We start from the raw sequence: 22,665 nt of genomic DNA on the forward strand, positions 1-22,665 counted from the left end.
ATATATATAAGGTGATTGGAAAGTACTTGAAGGGTGGGGGGTGGGAGAGGGGATAAAAAAATTTGTTCAGAATATTATGTAATAGATATAAAAGTGATATTGTGTATTCATTAGTTGTAACTCAATATTTTGTACACTTCATGTAAAATATGAAAATGAATAAAGAATTATTAAAAAAAAAAAAAAATTTATCTAAAATTCTTTCTTCTCTTAAATAAATTGGCAAGGCGTTCCAGGCTAGAGGAGCCGTAACTGAAAAAATAGAATGTCGTCTTGTACCTTTTCAGGTAACTTAACTGAAAAGTGAAGCAGGAACTCATCTCTAAAGCACAAAATGAAACGCGTCTGGAAAACATTTTGTGCTTTAGAGATGAGTTCCTGCTTCACTTTTCAGTTAAGTTACCTTTTTCTGATTTTTTGATTTCGTGCTGGGGTTCTGGCTGGTAGGGTTCATTCAGGGGTCGCTCAGGTCTCACCTGTTATTCACTTTAGTTGATTTACTTGCTTTTGATTTGTGAATATTTTCACTTTGATTTGTTGCACGCCCAAGGTGCTCAGTGATGGTGTGCGGGTGGGGGTACATTACCTCTACCTGAGTTATGAAGTATTGGAGCTTGTCTCCTGTTACTGCTGCTCACACTGAGAGCACCCTTAATACTTGATATCATCTTGTTAGTTTTCATGCGTTTTGCATGGTGTGCACAGTTTTGGGTCCTGAGCGCCCCCTTTGTGAACCCTTTTGACTATTTCTGCCTTATTGTTGTATCTAGTTTAGGTTGTGGCAGTAATTTTTGGAGTGTGTTTTGTTGTTGTACTCTCAGCTGGGGCATTGGGACCTGCAACCATTTTGTTTTATGCACTTTTTTTCTCTTGCTGCTGCTTCTCAGCAACAGGAGGTTCCCAAACTCTCCACTCATTTCAACAGCCTAGTTGCACTGACTGCAGAAGAGTAGGGCTGGCAGTCTGATGAGTGATACACAAAACATCTAATACGATTAACTTTTTTACTTTCTCTTTTAGACATTCCTTGACAGAGATAATTAAGCTTTCACTTGCATTCATATGGATGTAGTTGTGCTTGATAAATTTTAAAAATGTTCCGTTTGTAAACTTTTGAATTTGTTTTAAGTAAACACGCTCAGATAAGTTATTTGCAAAATGAGGAGGTAATGACTGTAGAGGTCTCCAGTACTAGTGGATGAGTAATCGCCCCTAAATTTATTGTTTGCATCTCTGTTCCTGTTCAGCAGATTGATTTGCTTTTGCAGGTGCAATTGAGAAGCAGAAGCTGGTGTATATTCTGAACAGAGATGCTGCAGCTCGTCTGACCATTTCTTCCCCGCTTGAAGCTCACAAAGCCAATACCCTGGTCTACCATGTGGTGGGAGTTGACGTGGGTTTTGAAAATCCCATGTTCGCCTGTCTAGAGATGGATTATGAGGTAATGATACTTTATGATCTGTTGCCTGTAGTAAAGGAATTTAGAAGAGCCATGTACATTTATAATACTATGGTGTAATTTAGATTTTATGTGCTTTCTGTGTAAGCTAGTTGTAACATTTTATTTAGGGCTGAAATGATCTGAGAAATGACATTGTTGCTTGGTAATTTTTATGGAAGGCTATGTTTCTTCATAATCCTTCCAGAGCATCCCATATATATGGCTTTACATGCTCTCCTACCACTAGATGGAGATGCAGAAAACCACTTGTTTGATGACATCACCCTATAAGAGTCCTGTGCTGTCCACAGCTAGCCAACAACAAAACAAACTATGGACGAAACACATTGTTTTTGACCTTCCTTTATTTCTTCAATCAGTGTTAAGAAAAATATCCACATTAACTGTATTAAAAACTAACAGACCCAACACGGGCCGTGTTTCGGCTAACAAAGCCTTTCTCAAGGGTCCTGTCGTTAAATAATACGCAGGTACTGAGGAATTGGTTTCCAAATCACAAAAGCCTTGTCTTGAACGAAGCTGGCTGCTAGTACACAGATACTCCTCTTGTTTTGTTGTTGATTTGTCCACAGCTAGCCAGCATATAGCTAGCCAGCATATCTTATTATAGGCTAGATCTTTGTAGTCTGAACTAGTGTGATAGAAATTTTTGAATTATGTAGTTAAGAGCAGGGGTTGTTGGTTGCTTGGGTATCCCCCACCAATCTCCCCCTCCACCACCACCCCCTTCCCCATGATAGTTGAGGAGAAGATTCCACGAGACCAGTTTTGTGCCCAGGGATGTAGAACTCGGCAGTACCAGGCTACATATAACTGGCCAAGCTATCTTTTTGAGTGTTGGGGGTGAGAGCAAATTTGGTACCAATTGCATCTCTTGTCTTCCTTTCCTACATTTGGGAAGAAGCCAAAAGTACTGTATATACTTGAATATAAACCAAGATTTTGGGGCCAAAAAAATGGGGGGTCTCTCAAGCTAACCCCATTCTGCACTCACCGTGGGCCTCCTATACTGCCCTAGTGGTCCACTGGTACGGGGAGCGGGAGCTGCTGTCAGTCCCTCCCTCCCGGTGATTTTGTGCAACTAGTCCGGCCCTCTCCTCCCAGTATCCTTGCAGATCTACCTTAGGTCCCCTGGGGTCCAACGGCGAGGCGAGGCAGGAACAATACCTTTATGGCAGTCTCCGTAGTGAAAAAATGACTGCCGTGAGATCCTAGGCAAACTTAGTGCCCCAGGTACAGTAGTTAAATTGTGGATGTGTAACAAAGAAATCTTTTGCTGCTTGGGCAGATGCATATGGTTTGTTTCATGGAGCAACTCTGCTTATGCTGGTGATGTCATTGGCATAATTCAGTTTTCTCTATCTCCACCTGCTGGTAGGTAGGAATAATACCCATTTGTACAGAATGATGTTGCAAGAGAAAATGATCTCCTTTTTTTAAGAGGACAAAATGGTGCTTTGTTGAAAGATTGATGAACTTGAGTTGCTTTTTATAAGGCAGTTCTCACAAGCAATTGATATGTCTCCATTCACCAGATAACTGCTATTTAATAAGTAAATTTACGTTCAGTTTATTTGAACAAAACTATAAAATTAATACTATACTGAATTGTGTATATTCTCAATTGAATAATTTAAAGTAGGAAAGAAAAAGATCTCATAATTTATAAAAGCTTATCAAACCAGTCATTGTCAAAACCTTCTTTCATACAGTGAGAACTAATTCTTTTAATAGAACTGCAGTTGAAGTGTCTATACACTTAGGGGGTCATTTACTAAGGCGCACTAGCCGATTTAGCATGCCCATTATATTCTATAGACGCGTTAGCATTTAGCGTGCGCTAAATCGGCTAACCCGCCTTAGTAAAAGACCTCCTTAGTGTCACTGATTAAATTATAAATTTTAAACTTATCTTATTCCAATATTGGCCAGAGTTTTACAATCACATGATCACTTCGTCAGGAAAATACCGTATTTTTCACTCCATAAGACGCACCTGACCATAAGATGCACCCTAGATTTAGAGGAGGAAAACAAGAAAAAAAAAAACATTCAGAACCAAATTGTGTACTAATATATACCAGGCTCTGCACCCTGTCCCCCCTCCTTGCCAGGCTCTGCACCCAACCCCACACTCCTTGCCAGGCTCTGCACCCTGTCCCCCCAGTACCTTTTTAAATCCTCCCCATTGTACCTTTTTAAAACACCCCCGCCCCAGTAACATAAGATTCTAGAACCCCAAAGAGTATCAAGATTCCAAGCAGAATCTCAAAGAATTACAAAATTCTGGAACCCCCCAAAGAGTAGCAACATTCTGTTCTACTGATCTAGGGCAAGCAGTAGCTTCCCCTGTGTCTTTCTCAATAACAGTGTATGGACTCTGTGAACCTGTTACAGGCATACAGCAAGAAAGAAGGGACAGAGCCTGGAGTTGGCGGTGGAGAGAAGGCTTAATACTTGCATTATTATAGTATCCAAATGTGGTCTCTCTGGTGGACCCATCCATCACAGTTGGAGGCACTAATGATTCCAGGTTGAGGTTTTAGTTGACTGAATTTCTTGGTCCATTTTTGTATTTTTTTAAAATGCTTTCATTGGTTTCAGGAAGCAGACAACGATCCAACAGGTGAAGCAGCTGCTAATACCCAGCAGACCCTAACATTTTATGAGTTGGACTTGGGCCTGAACCATGTCGTCAGGAAATATAGTGAGCCTCTAGAGGAGCATGGGAACTTCCTTATAACAGGTAATTTAGAATTCAGCTGCAGAGCAGAAGTAAACTACTGAAGTTACATAATACCCAGTACTAGGATGGTGCTGCAAAGTATATGAATTGTGTATATTCATACATACAATAAGAAAATGAATATCTGATATATGTTCTAGTATCATTTGCATTGCATTAGAAAAAAGATCTGTTTTATGACCATAAGAGTTGCCATATTGGGTCAAATCAAAAGTTCATCAAGCTCATTATCCTTTTTATAACATTGACAAATTCAGGCCACAAATAATTGGCAAGATCTCAAAAGTGTAAAGCATATTTTGTGCTGCTTATCCTAGAAATAAGCAGTAGATTTTCCCAAGTCCATCTTAATAATGTCTTGTGGAATTGATGCAAACCATTTTAAACCCTTCTAAGCTAACTGTTTTCACCACATTTTCTGTCAACGAATTCCAGAATTTTTTTTTTTTTAATTCTTTATTTATTATTTTGAAAATATATGACAAGTACTACACTTGTTTAAGTAACACGAAAAGTAATAATACAGTGAGCCTGACTTCAGTTCCTGGGAAAATGGCAGAAGCACTGATAAAAGAAAGCATTGATCAACATTTTGAAAAGCACGAACTTCTGATAGCCAGCCAGCATGGTTTCTGCAAGGGACGATCGTGCCAAACAAACTTATTGCACTTCTTCGAAGGGATTAATAAACAGATGGACAAAGGAGACCCCATTGACATCATATATCTAGATTTCCAAAAAGCCTTTGACAAGGTGCCCCATGAACGTCTACTCCGGAAATTAAAGAACCATGGGGTGGAAGGAGACGTACATAGATGGATCAGAAACTGATTGGAGGGTAGAAAACAAAGGGTAGGAGTGAAGGGCCACTACTCCGACTGGAGGAGGGTCACGAGTGGTGTCCCGCAGGGCTCGGTGCTCGGGCCGCTACTATTTAATATCTTCATAAATGATCTAGAAACAGGGACGAAGTGCGAGATAATAAAATTTGCGGGCGACACTAAACTACCATGTTTCCCCCATTATAGGACCTCCTCCTTTAGTAAGACACCCCACTTTTTTTCCCCACCTGGGAAATATAAGGCCCCCCCCCCCCGAAAATAAGGCACTATTTGGCAAGCATGTTTTGGCGATCCAGAGTACTGGTACAGTACCGTATGCGTGGTCACACAACTTCCTGCTTCCGCTGTCCAGGAAAACAAGCCCAGGAACAGCCTCTGTACACCGAGGCCCTGATTCTCCAAAAGTGTGTCCCGATTTTAAGCAGCTGTAGACGTCCTACAGCTGTCTAATCAGCCAATCGGGATGCACGTTTTTAAAAAAAAAAATGCTCCCCAGGCAGGCCGCCCGGGAGAGGCGTCCTATACTAAATGCCGATTCTGTAACCGGCGTCTTTAGAGAATCGGGTTAAATTAGACGCGGCCGCTATACTTATGGCAGCAAGGGATCTCCCTGCTGCAATATGTATAGCAGCCGCGGTTGTTGCGGCCGCCTGTCCCATCACCGACAGGAGAATGCCTAACTCCTCCTGTCGGAACCCCGAGCCCCCTCCCCCCCCAAACTCGTAATCGCCGACAGGAGGATGCCCAACTCCTCCTGCCGGAAAGCCCAACGAACCCCCGCCCCAACTAATCTCCCTCCCCCAACTAACCTTTCAATGTTGGTCAGCTGGACGGGTCTTGCTGCCGTCCAGCCGACGGGTCTGCCTCGTGGAAATGAGACGGCACGCCCTTCCCGGCCCATCCCCGCTAAATCTAAGGCCTGATTGGCCCAGGCTGTAGAAGTCTGGACCAATCAGGCCTTAGGCATAGCGGGTCCGCCCATCCCCACTAATCCTAAGGCCTGATTGGCCAAGGTGCCTAGCCTGGGCCAATCAGGCCTTAGATTTAGCGGGGATGGGCCGGGAAGAGGCGTGCCGTCTCATTTCCACGAGGCAGACCCGTCGGCTGGACGGCAGCAAGACCCGTCCAGCTGACCAACATTGAAAGGTTAGTTGGGGGAGGGAGATTAGTTGGGGCGGGGGTTCGTTGGGCTTTCCAGCAGGAGGAGTTGGGCATCCTCCTGTCGGCGATTACGAGTTTGGGGGGGAGGGGACTCGGGGTTCCGACAGGAGGAGTTAGGCATTCTCCTGTCGGTGATGGGACAGGCGGCCGCAACAACCGCAGCCGCTATACATATTGCAGCAGGGAGATCCCTTGCTGCCATAAGTATAGCGGCCGCGTCTAATTTAACCCGATTCTCTAAAGACGCCGGTTACAGAATCGGCGTTTAGTATAGGACGCCTCTCCCGGGTGGCCTGCCTGGGGAGAATTTTTTTAAAAAAAACGTGCATCCCGATTGGCTGATTAGACAGCTGTAGGACGTCTACAGCTGCCTAAAATCGGGACGCACTTTTGGAGAATCAGGGCCTTAAATGTTTTTCTGGTTTGTGATACAGCTTTTCTGGTTTGTGATGACCTGTACCATATACAGGTAATAAATGTCTTTTTTTCAGCAATAAATGTGTACTGTATTCTTCTTCATGGAAAAATAAGACATCCCCCTGAAAATAAGACCTTGTGCATATTTTGGAGTTTTTAAAAATATAAGACAGTGTCATATATTCGGGGAAACAGGGTATTTAATGGAGCTCGGACTACAGAGGAATGTGAAGAATTGCAAAGAGACTTGAACAAACTAGAAGATTGGGCGACGAGATGGCAGATGAAGTTCAACGTTGAGAAATGTAAGGTATTACATGTGGGGAGCAGAAACTCGAGGTACAATTATACAATGGGAGGGATATTATTGAATAAGAGTACCCAGGAAAGGGACTTGGGGGTATTGGTGGACATGACAATGAAGCCGACGGCACAGTGTGCAGCGGCCGCTAAGAGAGAGAATAGAATGCTTGGTATAATCAAAAAGGGTATTACAGCCAGAACGAAAAAGGTTATCCTGCCGTTGTATCGGGCAATGGTGCACCCACATTTGGAGTACTGCGTCCAATATTGGTCGCCGTACCTTAAGAAGGATATGGCATTAGTCGAGAGGGTTCAGAGGAGAGCGACGTGTCTGATAAAAGGTATGGAAGACCTGTCATATGCTGAGAGATTGGAGAAGCTGGGTCTCTTTTCCCTGGAGAAGAGGAGACTTAGAGGGGATATGATAGAGACTTATAAGATCATGAAGGGCATAGAGAGAGTAGAGAGGGACAGATTCTTCAAACTTTCGAATAATAAAAGAACAAGAGGGCACTCGGAAAAGTTGATAGGAGACAGATTCAAAACAAATACTAGGGAGTTCTTTTTTACCCAACGTGTGGTGGACACCTGGAATGCGCTTCCAGAGGACGTGATTGGGCAGAGTACGGTACTGGGGTTCAAGAAAGGATTAGACAAATTCCTACTGGAAAAGAGGATAGAAGGATATAGATAGAAGATTACTGCACAGGTCCTGGACCTGCTGGGCCACCGCGTGTGTGGACTGCTGGGCACGATGGACCTTGGGTCTGACCCAGCAGAGGCATTTCTTATGTTCTTATGTTATGTTCTTATACATAAAAAGAAAATTCAATAAAGGAAATCAGTTAACAATCTTCTTAGACCCCAAAACATTGTGGGGGAGAGGTCCTGAATATACAGAGACTTAATTTAATCATCAAAAGAAACAATAAAGGAAATGGCTTGACGGGAATAACTCCTCATTACATAATCACACCCTTTAAACTCTGGAGATCTTCATGTCCAGAAAACTCTGGAAATGTATATTTTGTCCTCAAATATTTAATGAGGCACTTGCATGGATATGCCAATTGGAACGTGGCACCTAAATCTTTTGTCTCTTGCCTCATTTTTCCTCCTTCTTGAGTTGTTTTATTAACGTTGACCAAGAAAAGAAGTATGCAAATTACAAAAATAGAATTTTAAAACAGTGTTGAGATCTTGCTGAAACACAAACAAGGCAAGTAAGGTAGCTCTCTTTTCCAAAGTTTCCACCGATGTTTCTAATATTGCTGATATATTTCCCAAATCAGGAGATTTATTCTGAGGACTTTGAAGATTTTCTAAAGTCTCACTCCCATTTTTCTTTATAGGACCAGGTAAATAGTAGATTTTATTCAGAGGAGGAATAGTCACAGGAGTGAAACTTAATATTTCTAGTAAATATTTCTTAAACAGTTCCACTGAGGAAATCTCCGATGATCTAGGAAAATTAAGTATTCTCAGATTCAATCTTCTATTATGATTCTCCAATTGCTCTATGTTTCTGTGTATCATTAGTTTATCTTTAATCAAACTTTCAGAAACAGATTTCAAAGCAATTATCTCCTGATTCGCTTTATCAAATTTAGCCTCATCCGTTTTTAAATCTTCAATCGTTTTTACTAATGAGTCTACCTTATTTACTAATGATAAGGTTTCCCCCGCTGTTTTTAAATAGTGATATCCATTCTCTGGAGATATCCTGTAAAGTTACCTCCGTTGATGGGGTCAGAATGTTGCCTTCTACCCCTAGTTGAATCTTCTTCACCGCAGCTCCGTCCTCCGTCCTGCTCCCCTCTAGCGAGTCGGCTCCAACAACCTCTTCGGTCTCAAAGCCACTCAGCTGCTTGAACAGTGTGGCTGTGGGAGACGGAGGCACTACCCGGTCAGGAGGCGATAGAGAGACTTCCGGTTCCAACATGGCGGTCAAGTCCCGGGACGCCAACGTTTACAAGCCTCGCACTCCTGCTGCAAGCCTCGCACTCCTGCTGTTGAAGGAGCAACACTGGCTGCAAAATCCAGCGTTGTTTGGTGCATCGGCGTTGAAGAACCAGCTGGTGGGGGTCCTGGACGGACCAAGCCTTTGATCCCACACAGGCTTGCTCATGGCCTTCCCTCTGCTGGGTCTCATCCTTATGATACAACAAGAAGTTGTATCACATGGAGGGACTTGGCAGAGGAAAGGCCACAAGCAGGTTTGTGTGGGATTGACTGGCTCCGGAAAGTATGCGCTGGCAGTAGATAGGGAGGGAGGAAAGAATAATCATGGCAGGGAGAGAGGATGGTGCAATCTGGTGCTGGAGGTAGGAAGCAGGCGTTGAACACTGGGGGGAGGATGCTGAAGCCCTCAGATCTGTAAGGAAGGAAGGTGGAAGTCAGGCATGCTGGACCCACAGGAAGGGGAGAGGGAAAAGAAGGCAAGGCAAAGATGCTACTAGAAGGAAGGGCACTGGAGCAGGGCTGGTGCTGGAGGGAAGGGAGAATGGTGCTGGACCCTCAGAGGGGTGGAGGGGGCTAGGAGAGAAGGGGGCTGGAGTTCATTGGAAGGGAGAGATGTGCTGAACTCAGATAGGAGGATGGAATTGAAGGAAAGGTAGAAGCTGCCAGAGCTGTGTGTGTGTGGGGTGGCTGGAGCTAGAGTGAAGGGGAGAGATGCTGCACCTGTGGGAGGGGGGGCTGCTGGAGTGAAGATACATAGGTGCCGGACCTGTGGGGGAGAGACGACTAAAGAGAAGGGAAAGAGATGCTGTACTAAGTGGATGAAGGAAGCAGGAGTGAAATACAGAACATACAGCAGAGGGAGGAAAAGAAGGAAGAAAGAGGGAGAGACACACAAGGAGATATACAGAAACTGAGGAAAATAGAGACAGGGACACAAATGAAATTGCTCTACAATTGTGGAGATGATACGGTATACAAACTTATGGTTTAGTTTAGATATAGTGCATGGATACAGAGGGGCATTGCCAGGCTTGGGAGGGGGTATATGGACACAAAAGAAAGATTCTAGATTTGGGGGATAATAGGAACATAGAAGGGAGATGCTGAACTCTGGGTGGGGGGCATATGGACGCAAGGTTAGGGGTTAGGGACATAGAGTAGTGATGATAAACGCAGGGAGATGGACACGGGAGATGCTGGACAGGAAAGTATAAGAGACACAGAGAAGGGAAAGATGAATCATGAGCATGGAGAAAGAAGAAATGTCTAATGAGCATGAGACCCTAGTGAGTGAATTAAGAGAAGACAGAAACCAGAGCTTGGGACCAACATGACTTCAAAAATAAAATGGGAAGAGTCTAACTAAGATGGTGTCCTGAGGGCGCTCGGCAGAACGCCACCGAGTCTTTCACTGTATCTATGGTGAAACAGAAATCGAAGACCCGGGTTTTTCCTTCCGAGCCCGGGTTGCAACCTCAGTTATCAGGCCCGATGGATGCTTTCGTTGAGTGGGCGCCTAAAGCAGTGCTGGACGAGAAGACCTTGGCTCGGGATGAGAGCATGTCAGAGAGCGCTCAAACCTCTCTCGAGGCGGTCAGCCTCTCGCCGGAAGAGCTAGAACGCCGGTGCAGCCACTCCCCCGACTGGTGCTGCAGAGTATGGGAGAGGAGGAAAAACTGGAGGCTGGAAACTGCGAGGTGACACCAGGAAGTTCTTTTTTACTGAAAGGGTAGTTGATCGCTGGAATAGTCTTCCACTTCAGGTGATTGAGGCCAGTTGCGTGCCTGATTTTAAGGCCAAATGGGATCGACACGTGGGATCTATTCACAAGGTAAAGGTAGGGGAGGGTCATTAAGGTGGGCAGACTGGATGGGCCGTGGCCCTTATCTGCCGTCTATTTCTATGTTTCTATGAGGACGAAGAACTGGCAGTGAGGAGGATATCAGCTGCTTCAACAATACAACTGCCACTGCATTGAATCTTGGAATTGGAACCCCTGTTGGTGTCTTGCCTCCAGGTACTGTGAAATCTAAAGATTTGGACTTTAAAGTTGCAATAGCTCCATTGCAGAAGCCCCCAGTTATAGATTTAAATTCTATTTGGGAAGCCATTTCAACACTACAATCTTCTCTGGGATCTCAATTACAATTACTAGCTACACATTGTTCTGGAATACTATCGGAGTTGTTAGTATTGCAACAAAGAGTGGACAAATTAGAGAATAAATCATTGGAGCAGGGAAAAAAATTGGGAGCACAAAATCAGCTCCTAATGAAAAATAATGGTAACATTAACTTTAAATTGGAAACATTGGAAAATATAACAAGAAAACAAAATCTAAGACTGATTAATTTTCCCAAATCACCTACTATCTCAGCCTTGGATATGTTTAAAAGGTATCTTCTGGAGATTTTTAAGGTCCCACAAAATTCTTTTCCACCTATTTCAAAGATTTACTATATTTCCAAGTGAAAAAAGAAAACTTTGGAAGAACAGGAACCAGCAATTGACTTACTGGACTTAACAAATACATGGAAGGTATGATTTCTTGGGATATTAGTTTATGTTCATCATTTTTAGTGAGCTATTACGTATTTGGCTTTTGTGTTCTGCATATGTGACTGAGGTATTCTGTTGGAATGAATTTTCTATGTATAATTCTGTAGTAATTTGGCTTGTTCAGTTTTCCCAATAGTGGAGGGGATATTTGTGAGGGGAGATGAGGGGTTGTTGATCCTTGTTCTGTATTTATGATTTTTTAAAATATTTTATTTAATATTTGTTACATCATCTAATATAATAAAATGCTAAGCCGCGCATGCGCACTTCCTCTGCGTGTGTCCATTTTCCATGAGCTGTAGCGACCCGCAGGTAGCAGTGCGCATGCGCGGCTTAGGGTTCTGTTTTTTGGTCTGACCTGCTCCCTGCTGCTCCTTGCCCTATTGTATTTTTTAGTTGAAAGACGCAGCGGTGGCTCCTCTCACGATCCCCACCTGCGTCGGACTTCCGACGCAGGTGGGGATCATGAGAGGAGCCACCGCCGCGTCTTTCAACTAAAAAAAAAAAATACGGCAAGGCGAGCAGGAAGCAGGCCAGACCAGACCGAAGCTCAGAATTGAACTGCCAGTTGGCCGCCTCCCTTGCAAGAGTTATTTTTTCTGTTTAAAGGTGCCGCTGCGGCTCCTGTCACCAGCCACACTTGGCTAAACACTAACACGCCGCAACTCACCCCCCCCCCACGACCCTACCCGGCACAACTGAAACCCCCGTTGACCCACCGCTACAAGGCTGACAAACCCAGCAGGAGCAGCAGCGTCCCAGGCACACTAAACGCTGCTTCGGGTCTTCTACTGGCCTAATTTCCTCTGCCGCGTCCCTGCTCCTGCCGGGTTTGTCAGCCCTGTAGCGGTGGGAGGGTCAACGGGGGTTTCAGTTGTGCCGGGTAGGGTCGGCGAGGGAGGGGGGTGGGGGGAGTCAGGCAGGCATCGGGGTGGGGGGGAGTTTCAGTGGAAGGGGAATGGAAGGCAGGCAGGCTGGCATGGGAAGAGGGGTGGGGGGTTCAATGGAAGGCAGACAGGCAGGATGGCATGGGGGAGTTCCATGGAAACATGCTGCTCAGGGGGTTGGGAGGCAAGCAAGCAGACAGGCATGGGGGTGGGGGGGTTTCAGTGGAAGGGGAATGGGAGGCAGGCAGGCTGGCATCGGAAGGGGGGTGGGGGGTTCAATGGAAGGCAGACAGCCAGGATGACATGGGGGGGTTCCATGGAAACATGCTACTCAGGGGGATGGGAGGCAAGCAGGCAGACTGGCATGGAGGGGTTTCAGTGGAAGGGGATGGGAGGCAGGCAGGCTGGCATTGGAGGGGGGTGGGGGGTTCAATGGAAGGCAGGCACATAGGATGGCATCGGGGGGGGGGGGTGTTTCCATGGAAATATGCTGCTCAGGTGGATGGGAGGCAGGCAGGCTGGCATGGGGGGTTTCAATGGAAGGGGGATGGGAGGCAACGGAGGGGGTGGGGGGTTTTCAATGGAAGGCAGGCTGGCATCGGAGGTGAGGGGGGATGGAGGCACTGGGGGCACTAAGGACATAGAAAGGGCCACTATGGACATAGGAAGGAGGCACAGGGAGATTCACAGACAGAAAAAATGACAGACAGGCAGCATGCAAGGAGAGAGAGACAAAGAAAAAAAATACCCAGACAGACAGACATGAAGGGAAGGGGGGGCCGACAAAGAAGAGGACTCGAGCCGCAAGGAAGAAGCTGGGCCTGCCTGCCTGTGGGGAACACTATAAGGGAAGGGGGAGCCATGGAACAGGCTAGACCACGGGGAAGGGAAGGGAGAGGAGCCGAACGGAGCAGCCAGATCGCAGCAGGACACAATGCGGGGGAGGGGCCGAACGGAGCAGGCCAGATCGCGGTAAGAGAAGAGAAGGGATGGGGGAAATGCTGCAACTGCTGCATAGGGACCTGGAGGGGAAGGCAAATACCGCTGCTGCTGTACAGGGAAGTCGGGGGGTGGGGGGGAAATGCTGTTGCTGTTGCTGCTCCACAGGGAAGTGGGGTGGAAATGCTGCTGCACAGGGAAATGGAGGCAAAGAATGACAGACAGACAGCAGGAGGGAGGGAGACAGACAGAAAAAGGGAGCCAAGGAGAGAGAGACAGAAAGAAAGAAAGACGGACACATATATTCTAGCACCCGTTAATGTAATGGGCTTAAAGACTAGTATAACAGAATTTAAGAAAATCATAGTATCTAAACTAAACTAAACCTTAAGTTTATATACCGCATCATCTCCACGGGAGTGGAGCTCGACATGGTTTACAAAGCTTAAAAATATAGGAAGAGAGAGGAGAAATATTTACAAGGGCATATATAAAGAGGGGATCCACATATATAAAGAGTATCCACAAGAAATAATTTTAAAGAAAGGAAAAAAAACACTTTACCAATCCAGTCCTCATTATTGTGGCCACTTAGTACATTAATTTAAGAAATTGAACAAAGTAAAACATATATATCCCTTATATGGCCGTTCTTTTCCATGTCACTAATTATCCTCAACCACTAAATTAGTCTGAAACTTTCTGCATAGGTTTATCTTTAAGAAAATCCTCTAACTGAGATGGATCCATAGAGTCATATTTATCATTCCATAAGATATCAAGCATTTACATGGAAACTTAAGAAAGAATGTTGCTCCCACTTTCAAAACCTTAGGCTTAAGCTGTAGGAACCAACTTCCTCTTAAATTGTGTCTATCTAGACACATCAGGAAAAAACAGTCACTTGTTGACCACAAAACAAAGCCTATTTTGTCACAAAATAAAATTTTAGAATAGCTTGCTTTTCAATTTCTGATTTAAGTATAACCAACAAGGTAGCACATTTAGTTATTATATCTTTGGAAGAGTCCAGAAATTGAGAGATGTTTAAACTATCTGGAGAAACCAATCTGTCCATTTCTTCTTCTTCCTTCTGCATCCTTAGAGCTCCTGGGGATGTAATAAAGATTATCCTAGGACAAGCAGGCAGCATATTCTCAACATGTGGGTGACGTCACCGAAGGAGCCCCGCAGTGGACAGCCTCGCAAGCAGACTTGCTTGAAGATGTTTTAAGAGCTTACGAGTGCTGTACCGTGCATGCGCGAGTGTCTTCCTGCCCGAGTTAGGGCACGCGTCTCCTGTGAGGTACCACAGCTTTTCCTAGCCTTTTCGCACCGCGGCTTTGTTATTTTCTATTAGTCGCTGTCCCCGCGTGTCTTCTATCTTTTTTTCTTTTTAAAAAATTTTTTTTTCTTAACTTGGCTTTTTTCGGCTGGCGGACCTTGGGCCTAGACCTGGCCGCTGAACCTCGTTCTTTCGCCGGTCTCTTTTCTATGTCCTGGTCTCTTACTGGGTTCAAAAAGTGTAGCCAGTGCGACAGGGTAATTTCAATCATCGACCCTCATCATTGGTGTATTGTTTGCCTGGGTCCTGAACATTGCCCCGACACTTGTTCGCGCTGTGCTACCCTTCAACCTTGAGCCCTTCGCAGACGCTGTGCTAAAATTCTTCAACTATTTGGCACTATGGAGCAGTTTGCTGAGAGGGTGTTGACCTCGGCTTCGGGGACGGCCTTGACTTCCAACACCTCGACCCCGACACCCGTGGTTGCCTCAACCTCGACAGCTTCGACCTCGAAGGCCTCGGCTGCAGTCCCTTCTAAGTCTTCATCTGCGGGTAAGTCTCTTGTTTCTCCTTCAGGTACCCTTCCTAAGAAGCCTCCAGAGTCTCAGGCATCCCAGGCCGTGCTTACGGTCCTGCCAGCCTCTGAGACCTCCAGCTAAGCGTGCCTCCAAACATAGGGAATACTCATCCTCGAGGTCGTCCTCTTTGGAGCGCACTGCTGCACCTTCAAGAATTGATCCTTTCGTCTCGGTGCCTATGTTCGAGGACATGTTGAAAGCCATTCTGACCACTCAGATTTCCTCGATCATGGCTCAGCTTCTCCAGGCCTCGACCCTGCTTCCTATGATCTAGCCTGAGCCTCCTGTTGAAGCACCTCGAGGCAAGCCTCGAAAGTCTCGTCGCTTATCATCCACTGACTCTTCGCCACCTCCTGGGACAAAGTCTCCTAAACCTCGATCGAGGCATCATTCGAGGCATCTTGCTTCCAAGCGGCGTCAGGAGTCTTCTATCAAGCAAAAGGGCTCTCCTCCTCCCAGTACTGGGTCTTCTATGCCTCGTTTATCAAAGGTCGTCAAGACTCCTTCAAAAACTAAACATAAGTCTCGGTCTCGCAAAGCTTCTACACCTGCTGCTTCGCCTCGAAGCCTGTCCAGGTCAAAGACTCCTCCATCGAGACCGCCTCCGAGAGAGATTTCTCCTCCTGCCTCGACCCACTCTGTTCCTCGGACCCTGGGGACTTCACCATCGAGGCTTCTCAAGCGCAAACACTCTCTGACTCCTCCTATCACAGGTAATGGAGCTTCTTCGGTGACCATGGTGCTGGACTCTGAACCTCCTTCTCATTATTCCAGAGAGGCTTCTCCATCGTATTCTGTGGCTCCTAGGTCTCGCTCTCCTTCTCCTGAGGAACCGTCTATCTTCAAGTCTGCCTCATTTGCGAGATTTGTCTTTGACATGGGGAAAGCTCTTCAGCTGGATCTAAGTACACTCCTGAGTACTTAGCCAACGTGAAGTTACCTCATCCCCCCAAGGAGACATTGAGGCTTCCCATGACTCCTGTCTTAAAACAAACTTTCCTTAGGAATATGGAAACTCCTTACTCTATTACAGCTATACCATCTAAACTGGAGTCCAGGTATCGAAATCCCAATTATCTCACCAGTCCTTAGTTGTGGAATCTTCCTTAAAGAAAGCTCAACTATCTAAGATCTATGCTGTGGTCCCTCCAGGCAGGGAGGGCCATACCATGGACAAGTTTGGCCGCAGGCTATATCAGAATTCCATGATGGCCAATAGAATTCTCAACTACAATTACATTTTCACTGCTTATTTTAATCACTTCCTCAAAATAATGGCTAAGTTTTTCCCGGCTCTTGAGGAGCAGTGTCTTCCTGAGTTCAAACAAATTATTCGTACTCTATCATAACTTCGACTCTTCATGCTGCAAGCCACTTACGATGCCTTTGAGCTCTCATCCAGAGTTTCTGCCTTTGCGATGGCTATGTGTCGCCTCGCTTAGCTCCGCATTGTGGACATGGACCCTAATTTAAGGATCGTCTAGCGAACTTGCCTTGCCAAGAGACTGAACTATTTGATGATTCCATCGAGGCTGCTACTAAGCGACTCTTTGAACATGAGCGCTCCTTTGCCTCCTTGATTCGTCCAAAACTAAGACTCCAACTGCTCGGCCTTACAAGCGTCCACCACGTCGTTATCCTCAAAAAATGACACTAGCGTTCTTCAGGCCTCCGCCTAGTCGTCCACTGCAGCAGCAAAGGCAACAGAAACCTCAGACTCCTGCTGCGGCTAAACAGGCTCAGTCTTTTTGACATTCTCAGTCTAAGCATACCAGTCTCCCTCCATCAGACTTCTCTTCTGCCCATTGGAGGTCGACTTCACCATTTTTATCACCAGTGGGAGCTGATCACCTCAGATCTCTGGGTTCTCAACATCCTCCGGGAGGGATACTCACTTCAATTTCTTCAAGTACCTCAAGATCTCCCTCCAAGAGAGTTTCCTTCCAGTTCATAACAACTTCCCCTTCTTCAGGAAGCTCAGGCTCTTCTTCGCCTTTGAGCGGTCGAGGAAGTTCCCTTGAACCAACGGGACACAGGATTTTACTCCCGTTATTTTCTAGTCCCAAAGAAGACAGGGGATTTGCGACCCATTCTGGACCCCAGAGCCCTCAACAAATTTCTAGTCAAAGAGAAGTTTCAGATGCTTTCTTTACCAACTTTGTATCCCCTGATGGATCAGGGGGATTGGTTATGCTCTCTGGATTTCAAAGAGGCTTACACTCATATCCCAGTCCATCTAGCCTCTTGCAGATACTTAAGATTTCAGGTGGGGAATCTTCATCTTCAATACCGAGTTCTTCCTTTCAGACTCGCCTCATCGCCCAGAGTTTTCACGAAGTGTCTGGTGGTGGTGGCTGCAGCCCTCCGTACCCAGAGTCTTCAAGGTTTTCCGTACCTGGATGACTGGTTCATCAAAGCCCCGTCTCAACAGGGGGTTATTGCAGCGATCCGACAGACTATTATGTTCCTCCAATGTCGGGTTCGAAGTCAGTTTTCCAAAATCACAGTTGCACCCCTCTCAAACTCTTCAGTTCTGGACACTGTCCGGCTCAGAGCATTCCTTCCTCAATCAAACCAAGAAGCTCTCATTCGCCTTTGCCAGCAAGTGTCTCCTCTCACATCAATTTCAGCGAGACACATGATGATTCTACTCGGTCACATGGCCTCTACAGTTCAAGTGACTCCTTTTGCCAGACTTCACCTTCGAATACCTCAGTGGACCCTGGCATCTCAGTGGCAACAAGCCACTATCTCAACACATTACAGTAACTCCTTTGTTGAGACAATCTCTCCGCTGGTGGATGCTCTCTTCCAATCTTTCCAAAGGTTTGCTTTTCCTCACTCTTCTTCATCAGAAGGTTCTCACAACAGACTCGTCGACCTACGCATAGGGAGCCCATCTCGACGGTCTCAGTGCTCAAGGCTATTGGTCCCCCGCAGACCGTCTCTGTCATATCAATCTGTTGGAACTCGAAGTGATTTTCAATGCTGTCAAAGCTTTACAACATCTTCTTCACGACAAAGTAGTTTTTGTCCAGACAGACAACCAAGTCGCCGTGTACTATGTCAACAAACAAGGAGGCACAGGATCTCACTCCCTTGTCAGGAAGCTCTGACACTGTGGGATTGGGCAATTCATTGCACTCTAAATGGTGAGACCTTAGCTAGGACTAGGGCAGAACTTGATTTGGGAGTGATCATTAGTGAAGACATGAAAACTGCCAATCAGATGGAGAAAGCTGCATCCAAGGCTAGACAAATGGTGGGATGCATCCGTAGAGGTTTCGTCAGCCGGAGGCCTGAAGTCATAAAGCCCCTGTACAGATCCATGGTGAGACCTCATCTGGAATATTGTGTCCAATTCTGGAGACCACATTATCAAAAATATGTGCGGAGAATCGAGTCGGTTCAACGAATAACCACCAAAATGGTCTCGGGACTCAAGAACCTCCCATATGAGGAAAGACTGAATAAACTGCAGCTATACACGCTTGAGGAACGTAGAGAGAGGGGGGACATGATTGAGACGTTTAAATATATCACGGGCCGCATCGAGGTGGAAGACGATATCTTCTTTCTTAAAAGACCTTCGACCACAAGAGGTCATCTGCTGAAAAACAAAGGCGGGCAATTTCATGGCGACGCCAGGAAGTTCTTCTTCACCGAAAGGTTGGTCGATCATTGGAATGAACTTCCACTGCAGGTGATTAACGCTAGCAGCGTGCTCAATTTTAAAAAGAAATGGGATATGCATGTGGGATCTCTAGTGGGGTGAAGTCTGGGGGTGGGTCATTAGCGTGGGCAGACTTGATGGGCTATAGCCCTTTTCTGCCGTCATATTCTATGTTTCTATGTTTCTAACATCTTTCTCAGAGCTGTCTACATTCAAGGTCAGCACAACTGTCTGGTAGACAAATTGAGTCGTCTTCTGCAACCCCACGAATGGACACTCAATTCCTCGCCTCTACGTCAGGTGTTTGCTCAATGGGGGACTCCTCAGATAAACCTTTTTGTGTCTCCCCTCAACAACAAGCTGCCTCAGTTCTGCTCCAGGATATATTCTCCTCATCGCCTCGAGGCAGATGCGTTCCTTCTGGAATGGACAGACCGGTTTCTCTATGCCTTCCCTCAATTCCCTCTGATTCTCAAGACTCTTAACTCAAGACAGAACATGCCACCATGATTCTGATAGCTCCTCGGTGGCCCAGACAACCATGGTACTCCCTTCTACTTCAACTCAGCACCAGGGAGCCTCTGCTTCTACCAGTCTTTCCCTCTCTGCTTACACAGAGTCAAGGGTCTTTGCTTCATCCCATCCTGCAGTCTCTACACTTAACAGCTTGGTACCTTTCAACCTAACTGCCTCTCTACAATTTTATCAGTCTATACAGGACTTTTGGAGGCTTCTAGAAAGCTGTCCACTCAACAATGTTATGACCAAAAATGGACTAGATTTTATGCTTGGTGTACTACTCGACATATGGAGCCAATGTCTACCTCCTTGTCTTCTGTTTTGGACTATTTACTTCACTTGTCGCATTCTGGCCTCAAATATACCTCTATCCGAGTGCGATTACTGCTTTCCATCAGCCTCGTGATGGGAAACCCCTGTCTGCACACCCCGTGGTTTCCCGTTTCATGAAAGGACTTTTCAATGTTAACCCACCACTCAAACCACCTCCAGTGATCTGGGATCTCAATGTTGTCCTGGCTCAATTGATGAAGCCTCCATTTGAACCGATTGATAATGCTCATCTCAAGTATCTCACTTGGAAAGTCGTCTTTCTCATTGCCCTCACGTCTGCTCGAAGAGTCAGTGAGTTACAAGCCTTGGTTGCAGATCCACCTTTCACAGTTTTCCACCATGACAAGGTGGTCCTCTGCACTCATCCAATATTCTTGCCTAAAGTTGTCTCAGAATTTCATATTAATCAATCTATTGTCCTTCCAGTATTTTTTCCAAAGCCTCATTATCCCAGGACAAGCAGGCAGCATATTCTTGACTGATGGGTGACGGCACTGACGGAGCCCCGGTACGGACAATTTTAGAGTGATTGCACAATAAGAACTTAGAAAGTTCTAGCTAGGCCGCACCGCGCGTGCGCGAGTGCCCTCCCGCCCGACGAAGGCACGCGGTCCCCAGTTTCTTATTTTCCGCGGAGCTAAGAAGACGCGTGTTCCAACGGCTGTTGGAAAAATTTTTCTATTTTTACTCGCCTTCCCGCTCGCGCGTTTGTTTTCCTCGTGAACATTTCACGTTCTTGTTTTCTTTCTTTTGTAAAAAAAAAAAAAAGAGGTCTATTTTTTTTTTGACTTTTTTTCGGTTGGCCCCGGCGGGGCCTGTTGGCACCATCGAAGCCTCGGGCTTCGATTTTGCTACGGCCGTTTGTCCCTTCATGCCCCCTTCACCGGGTTTTAAGAAGTGTCAGCGGTGTGCACGTCCTATTTCCCTCTCCGACCCGCACAAGTGGTGCCTCCAGTGTCTGGGTCCGGACCATAGGGCAGAAACGTGCACCCGCTGCAGTTCTCTTCAAAAGAGAACTCTAAAGAACCGCCAAATTCAGCAGCGGATACTTTTCGGTGCCACCATGGAAGTACCCCCGGCATCGACACCGACATCTTCCACCAAATCGGCACCGGTGACTTCGACACCGCAAGATCCATCCTCGGTGTCACACCCTGTAGGTAAGCCGGCTAAGCAGCCATCCCCTTCTGTCCTTGGCCCGCCAGTCGAACAAGCAGTGAGCCAAGTCCTGCAGACTGCGCGCCGGCCCCGCAAACGCTCCACTCCCATAGAAGTTACTGCCTCTTCATCGGCATCGACTTCGCCTGAGCGTCGAGCTGCACCGCAGGTACCGAGCAAGAAAAAAGCGGTACCGGTACCATCGGGACCGCCTTTGGATGAGAGAATAGCATCCATCCTTCAGGTCCAACTTAAGGAGCAATTACAACAATTGCTCCCGGCTCTGCTGACTCCGAACCTTCCAGTGTCGGTACCTACTGAGCCTTCGGCGCCGATTGTCGACCAGCCAATGTTATCGGCATCGACGTTATTGGCACCGCACAAATCTGTATCTATGCCTATTCTGTTGGCGGAATCGAAGTTGCTTCGGCGTACTGCTTATTCCGCTTCTGATCCGGTACCGTTCTTTGACACCCGTACCGCTGTACAGTCACCGGGTACGGTGTTGACACGGTCAGGAAAGTCAGTACGCAAAACCAAGCATACCGAATCTTCTCCTCCCCTTTCTCAGGGCCGTCTCCCATCGGTACGGGACCCTGATTTGTGGGATGATTCTGATGACTCCCTCGGTACCGAAGATTATTCATCCGATGAGGATGATCCATCAGTGCAGGATCCTGCTAGTAAGCCAGGGCACTCCTCCTTCACCAAGTTTCTTAAGGAGATGTCAGACACCCTTTCAATCCCCCTAGAGTCTGACTCTAAGAAATCCAAGGCATTTCTCGATGCTTTGGATTTTGACCAACCTCCTAAAGAATTTTTAAAGTTACCTCTTCATGACATCTTGAGGGAAACTTTTTACAAGAATTTAGAAACTCCTCTAACCATTCCAGGAGCTCCTAGAAAGCTGGAATCGCTTTATAAAGTGATTCCCATTCCAGGGTTTGACAAACACCAGTTGCCCCATGAATCTCTACTGGTGGAGTCAACCCTCAAGAAAGCTGCTGGCTCTAGTGTATATGCCTCTGTCCCTCCTGGCAGAGAGGGCAAGGCCATGGATAAATTTGGTAAAAGACTTTACCAAAATGCAATGTTGGCTAACCGTTCAGGTAATTATGGGTTTCACTTCTCCTTCTACCTGAAACATCTCATCCAACAAGTAGCCTCTTTTCAAAAGTATATTCCTGACCGCAAGCTTCCTGCATTTCAACAAAGCACTTTCAGTCTTTTGCAACTCAGGAAGTTTATGGTCCGTTCCATCTATGATACTTTTGAACTCACATCCCGAGCCACGGCTATGTCTGTGGTGATGAGGCGATTGGCATGGCTTTGAGTCTCAGACCTTGATATTAACCATCAGGACCGCCTCGCCAATGCTCCCTGCCTAGGAGATGAGCTGTTTGGAGAGTCTATGGATACCACCACTCAAAAGCTTTCTGCCCATGAGACGAGGTGGGATACTTTATTAAAAAATAAGAAGAAACCTCCTCCTCCTCGTCCTTTTAGGCAGCAGCCATCATATCAGAGACGGTTTTCTGCTCGTCCAGTTCAGCCTCATCCTCCTCAACCTCAGAGGCAACGGCAACAGCAACAACAGGCTCGCCAACAACAACCGCCTGCCATAAAGCCTGTCACTCAGACTAAGCCGACTCAGCCCTTTTGACTCTCTTCTCCAGGGCATTGCCAGTCTTCCTCCCTCCTGTCCTCTTCCACAGCCCATAGGAGGTCGATTAACCATAACCGCCTAGAAGTCGCCTGACTATGGCGGTATAGAAAAATAAAGTTATTATTATTATTATTTTTCACTCTCGATGGGAAGTGATCACCACCGACCAGTGGGT

The 22,665-nt window shown here is 46.3% G+C and overlaps 1 protein-coding gene across 1 annotated transcript in view; it reads left to right on the forward strand.

Annotated features, from left to right (window-relative positions):
• Nucleotides 1–22,665, forward strand: part of SF3B3 (splicing factor 3b subunit 3) — a 307,537-nt gene that overhangs the window by 36,684 nt on the left and 248,188 nt on the right. Inside the window, exons 4-5 of the mRNA XM_033940443.1 lie at nucleotides 1,269–1,441; nucleotides 4,067–4,208. Of these exons, the coding sequence (XP_033796334.1) occupies nucleotides 1,269–1,441; nucleotides 4,067–4,208 (315 nt within the window). The remainder of the gene's footprint in view (nucleotides 1–1,268; nucleotides 1,442–4,066; nucleotides 4,209–22,665) is intronic.

This window comes from Geotrypetes seraphini, chromosome 4 (assembly GCF_902459505.1).
Source record: "Geotrypetes seraphini chromosome 4, aGeoSer1.1, whole genome shotgun sequence".
Lineage (NCBI taxonomy): Eukaryota > Metazoa > Chordata > Amphibia > Gymnophiona > Dermophiidae > Geotrypetes > Geotrypetes seraphini.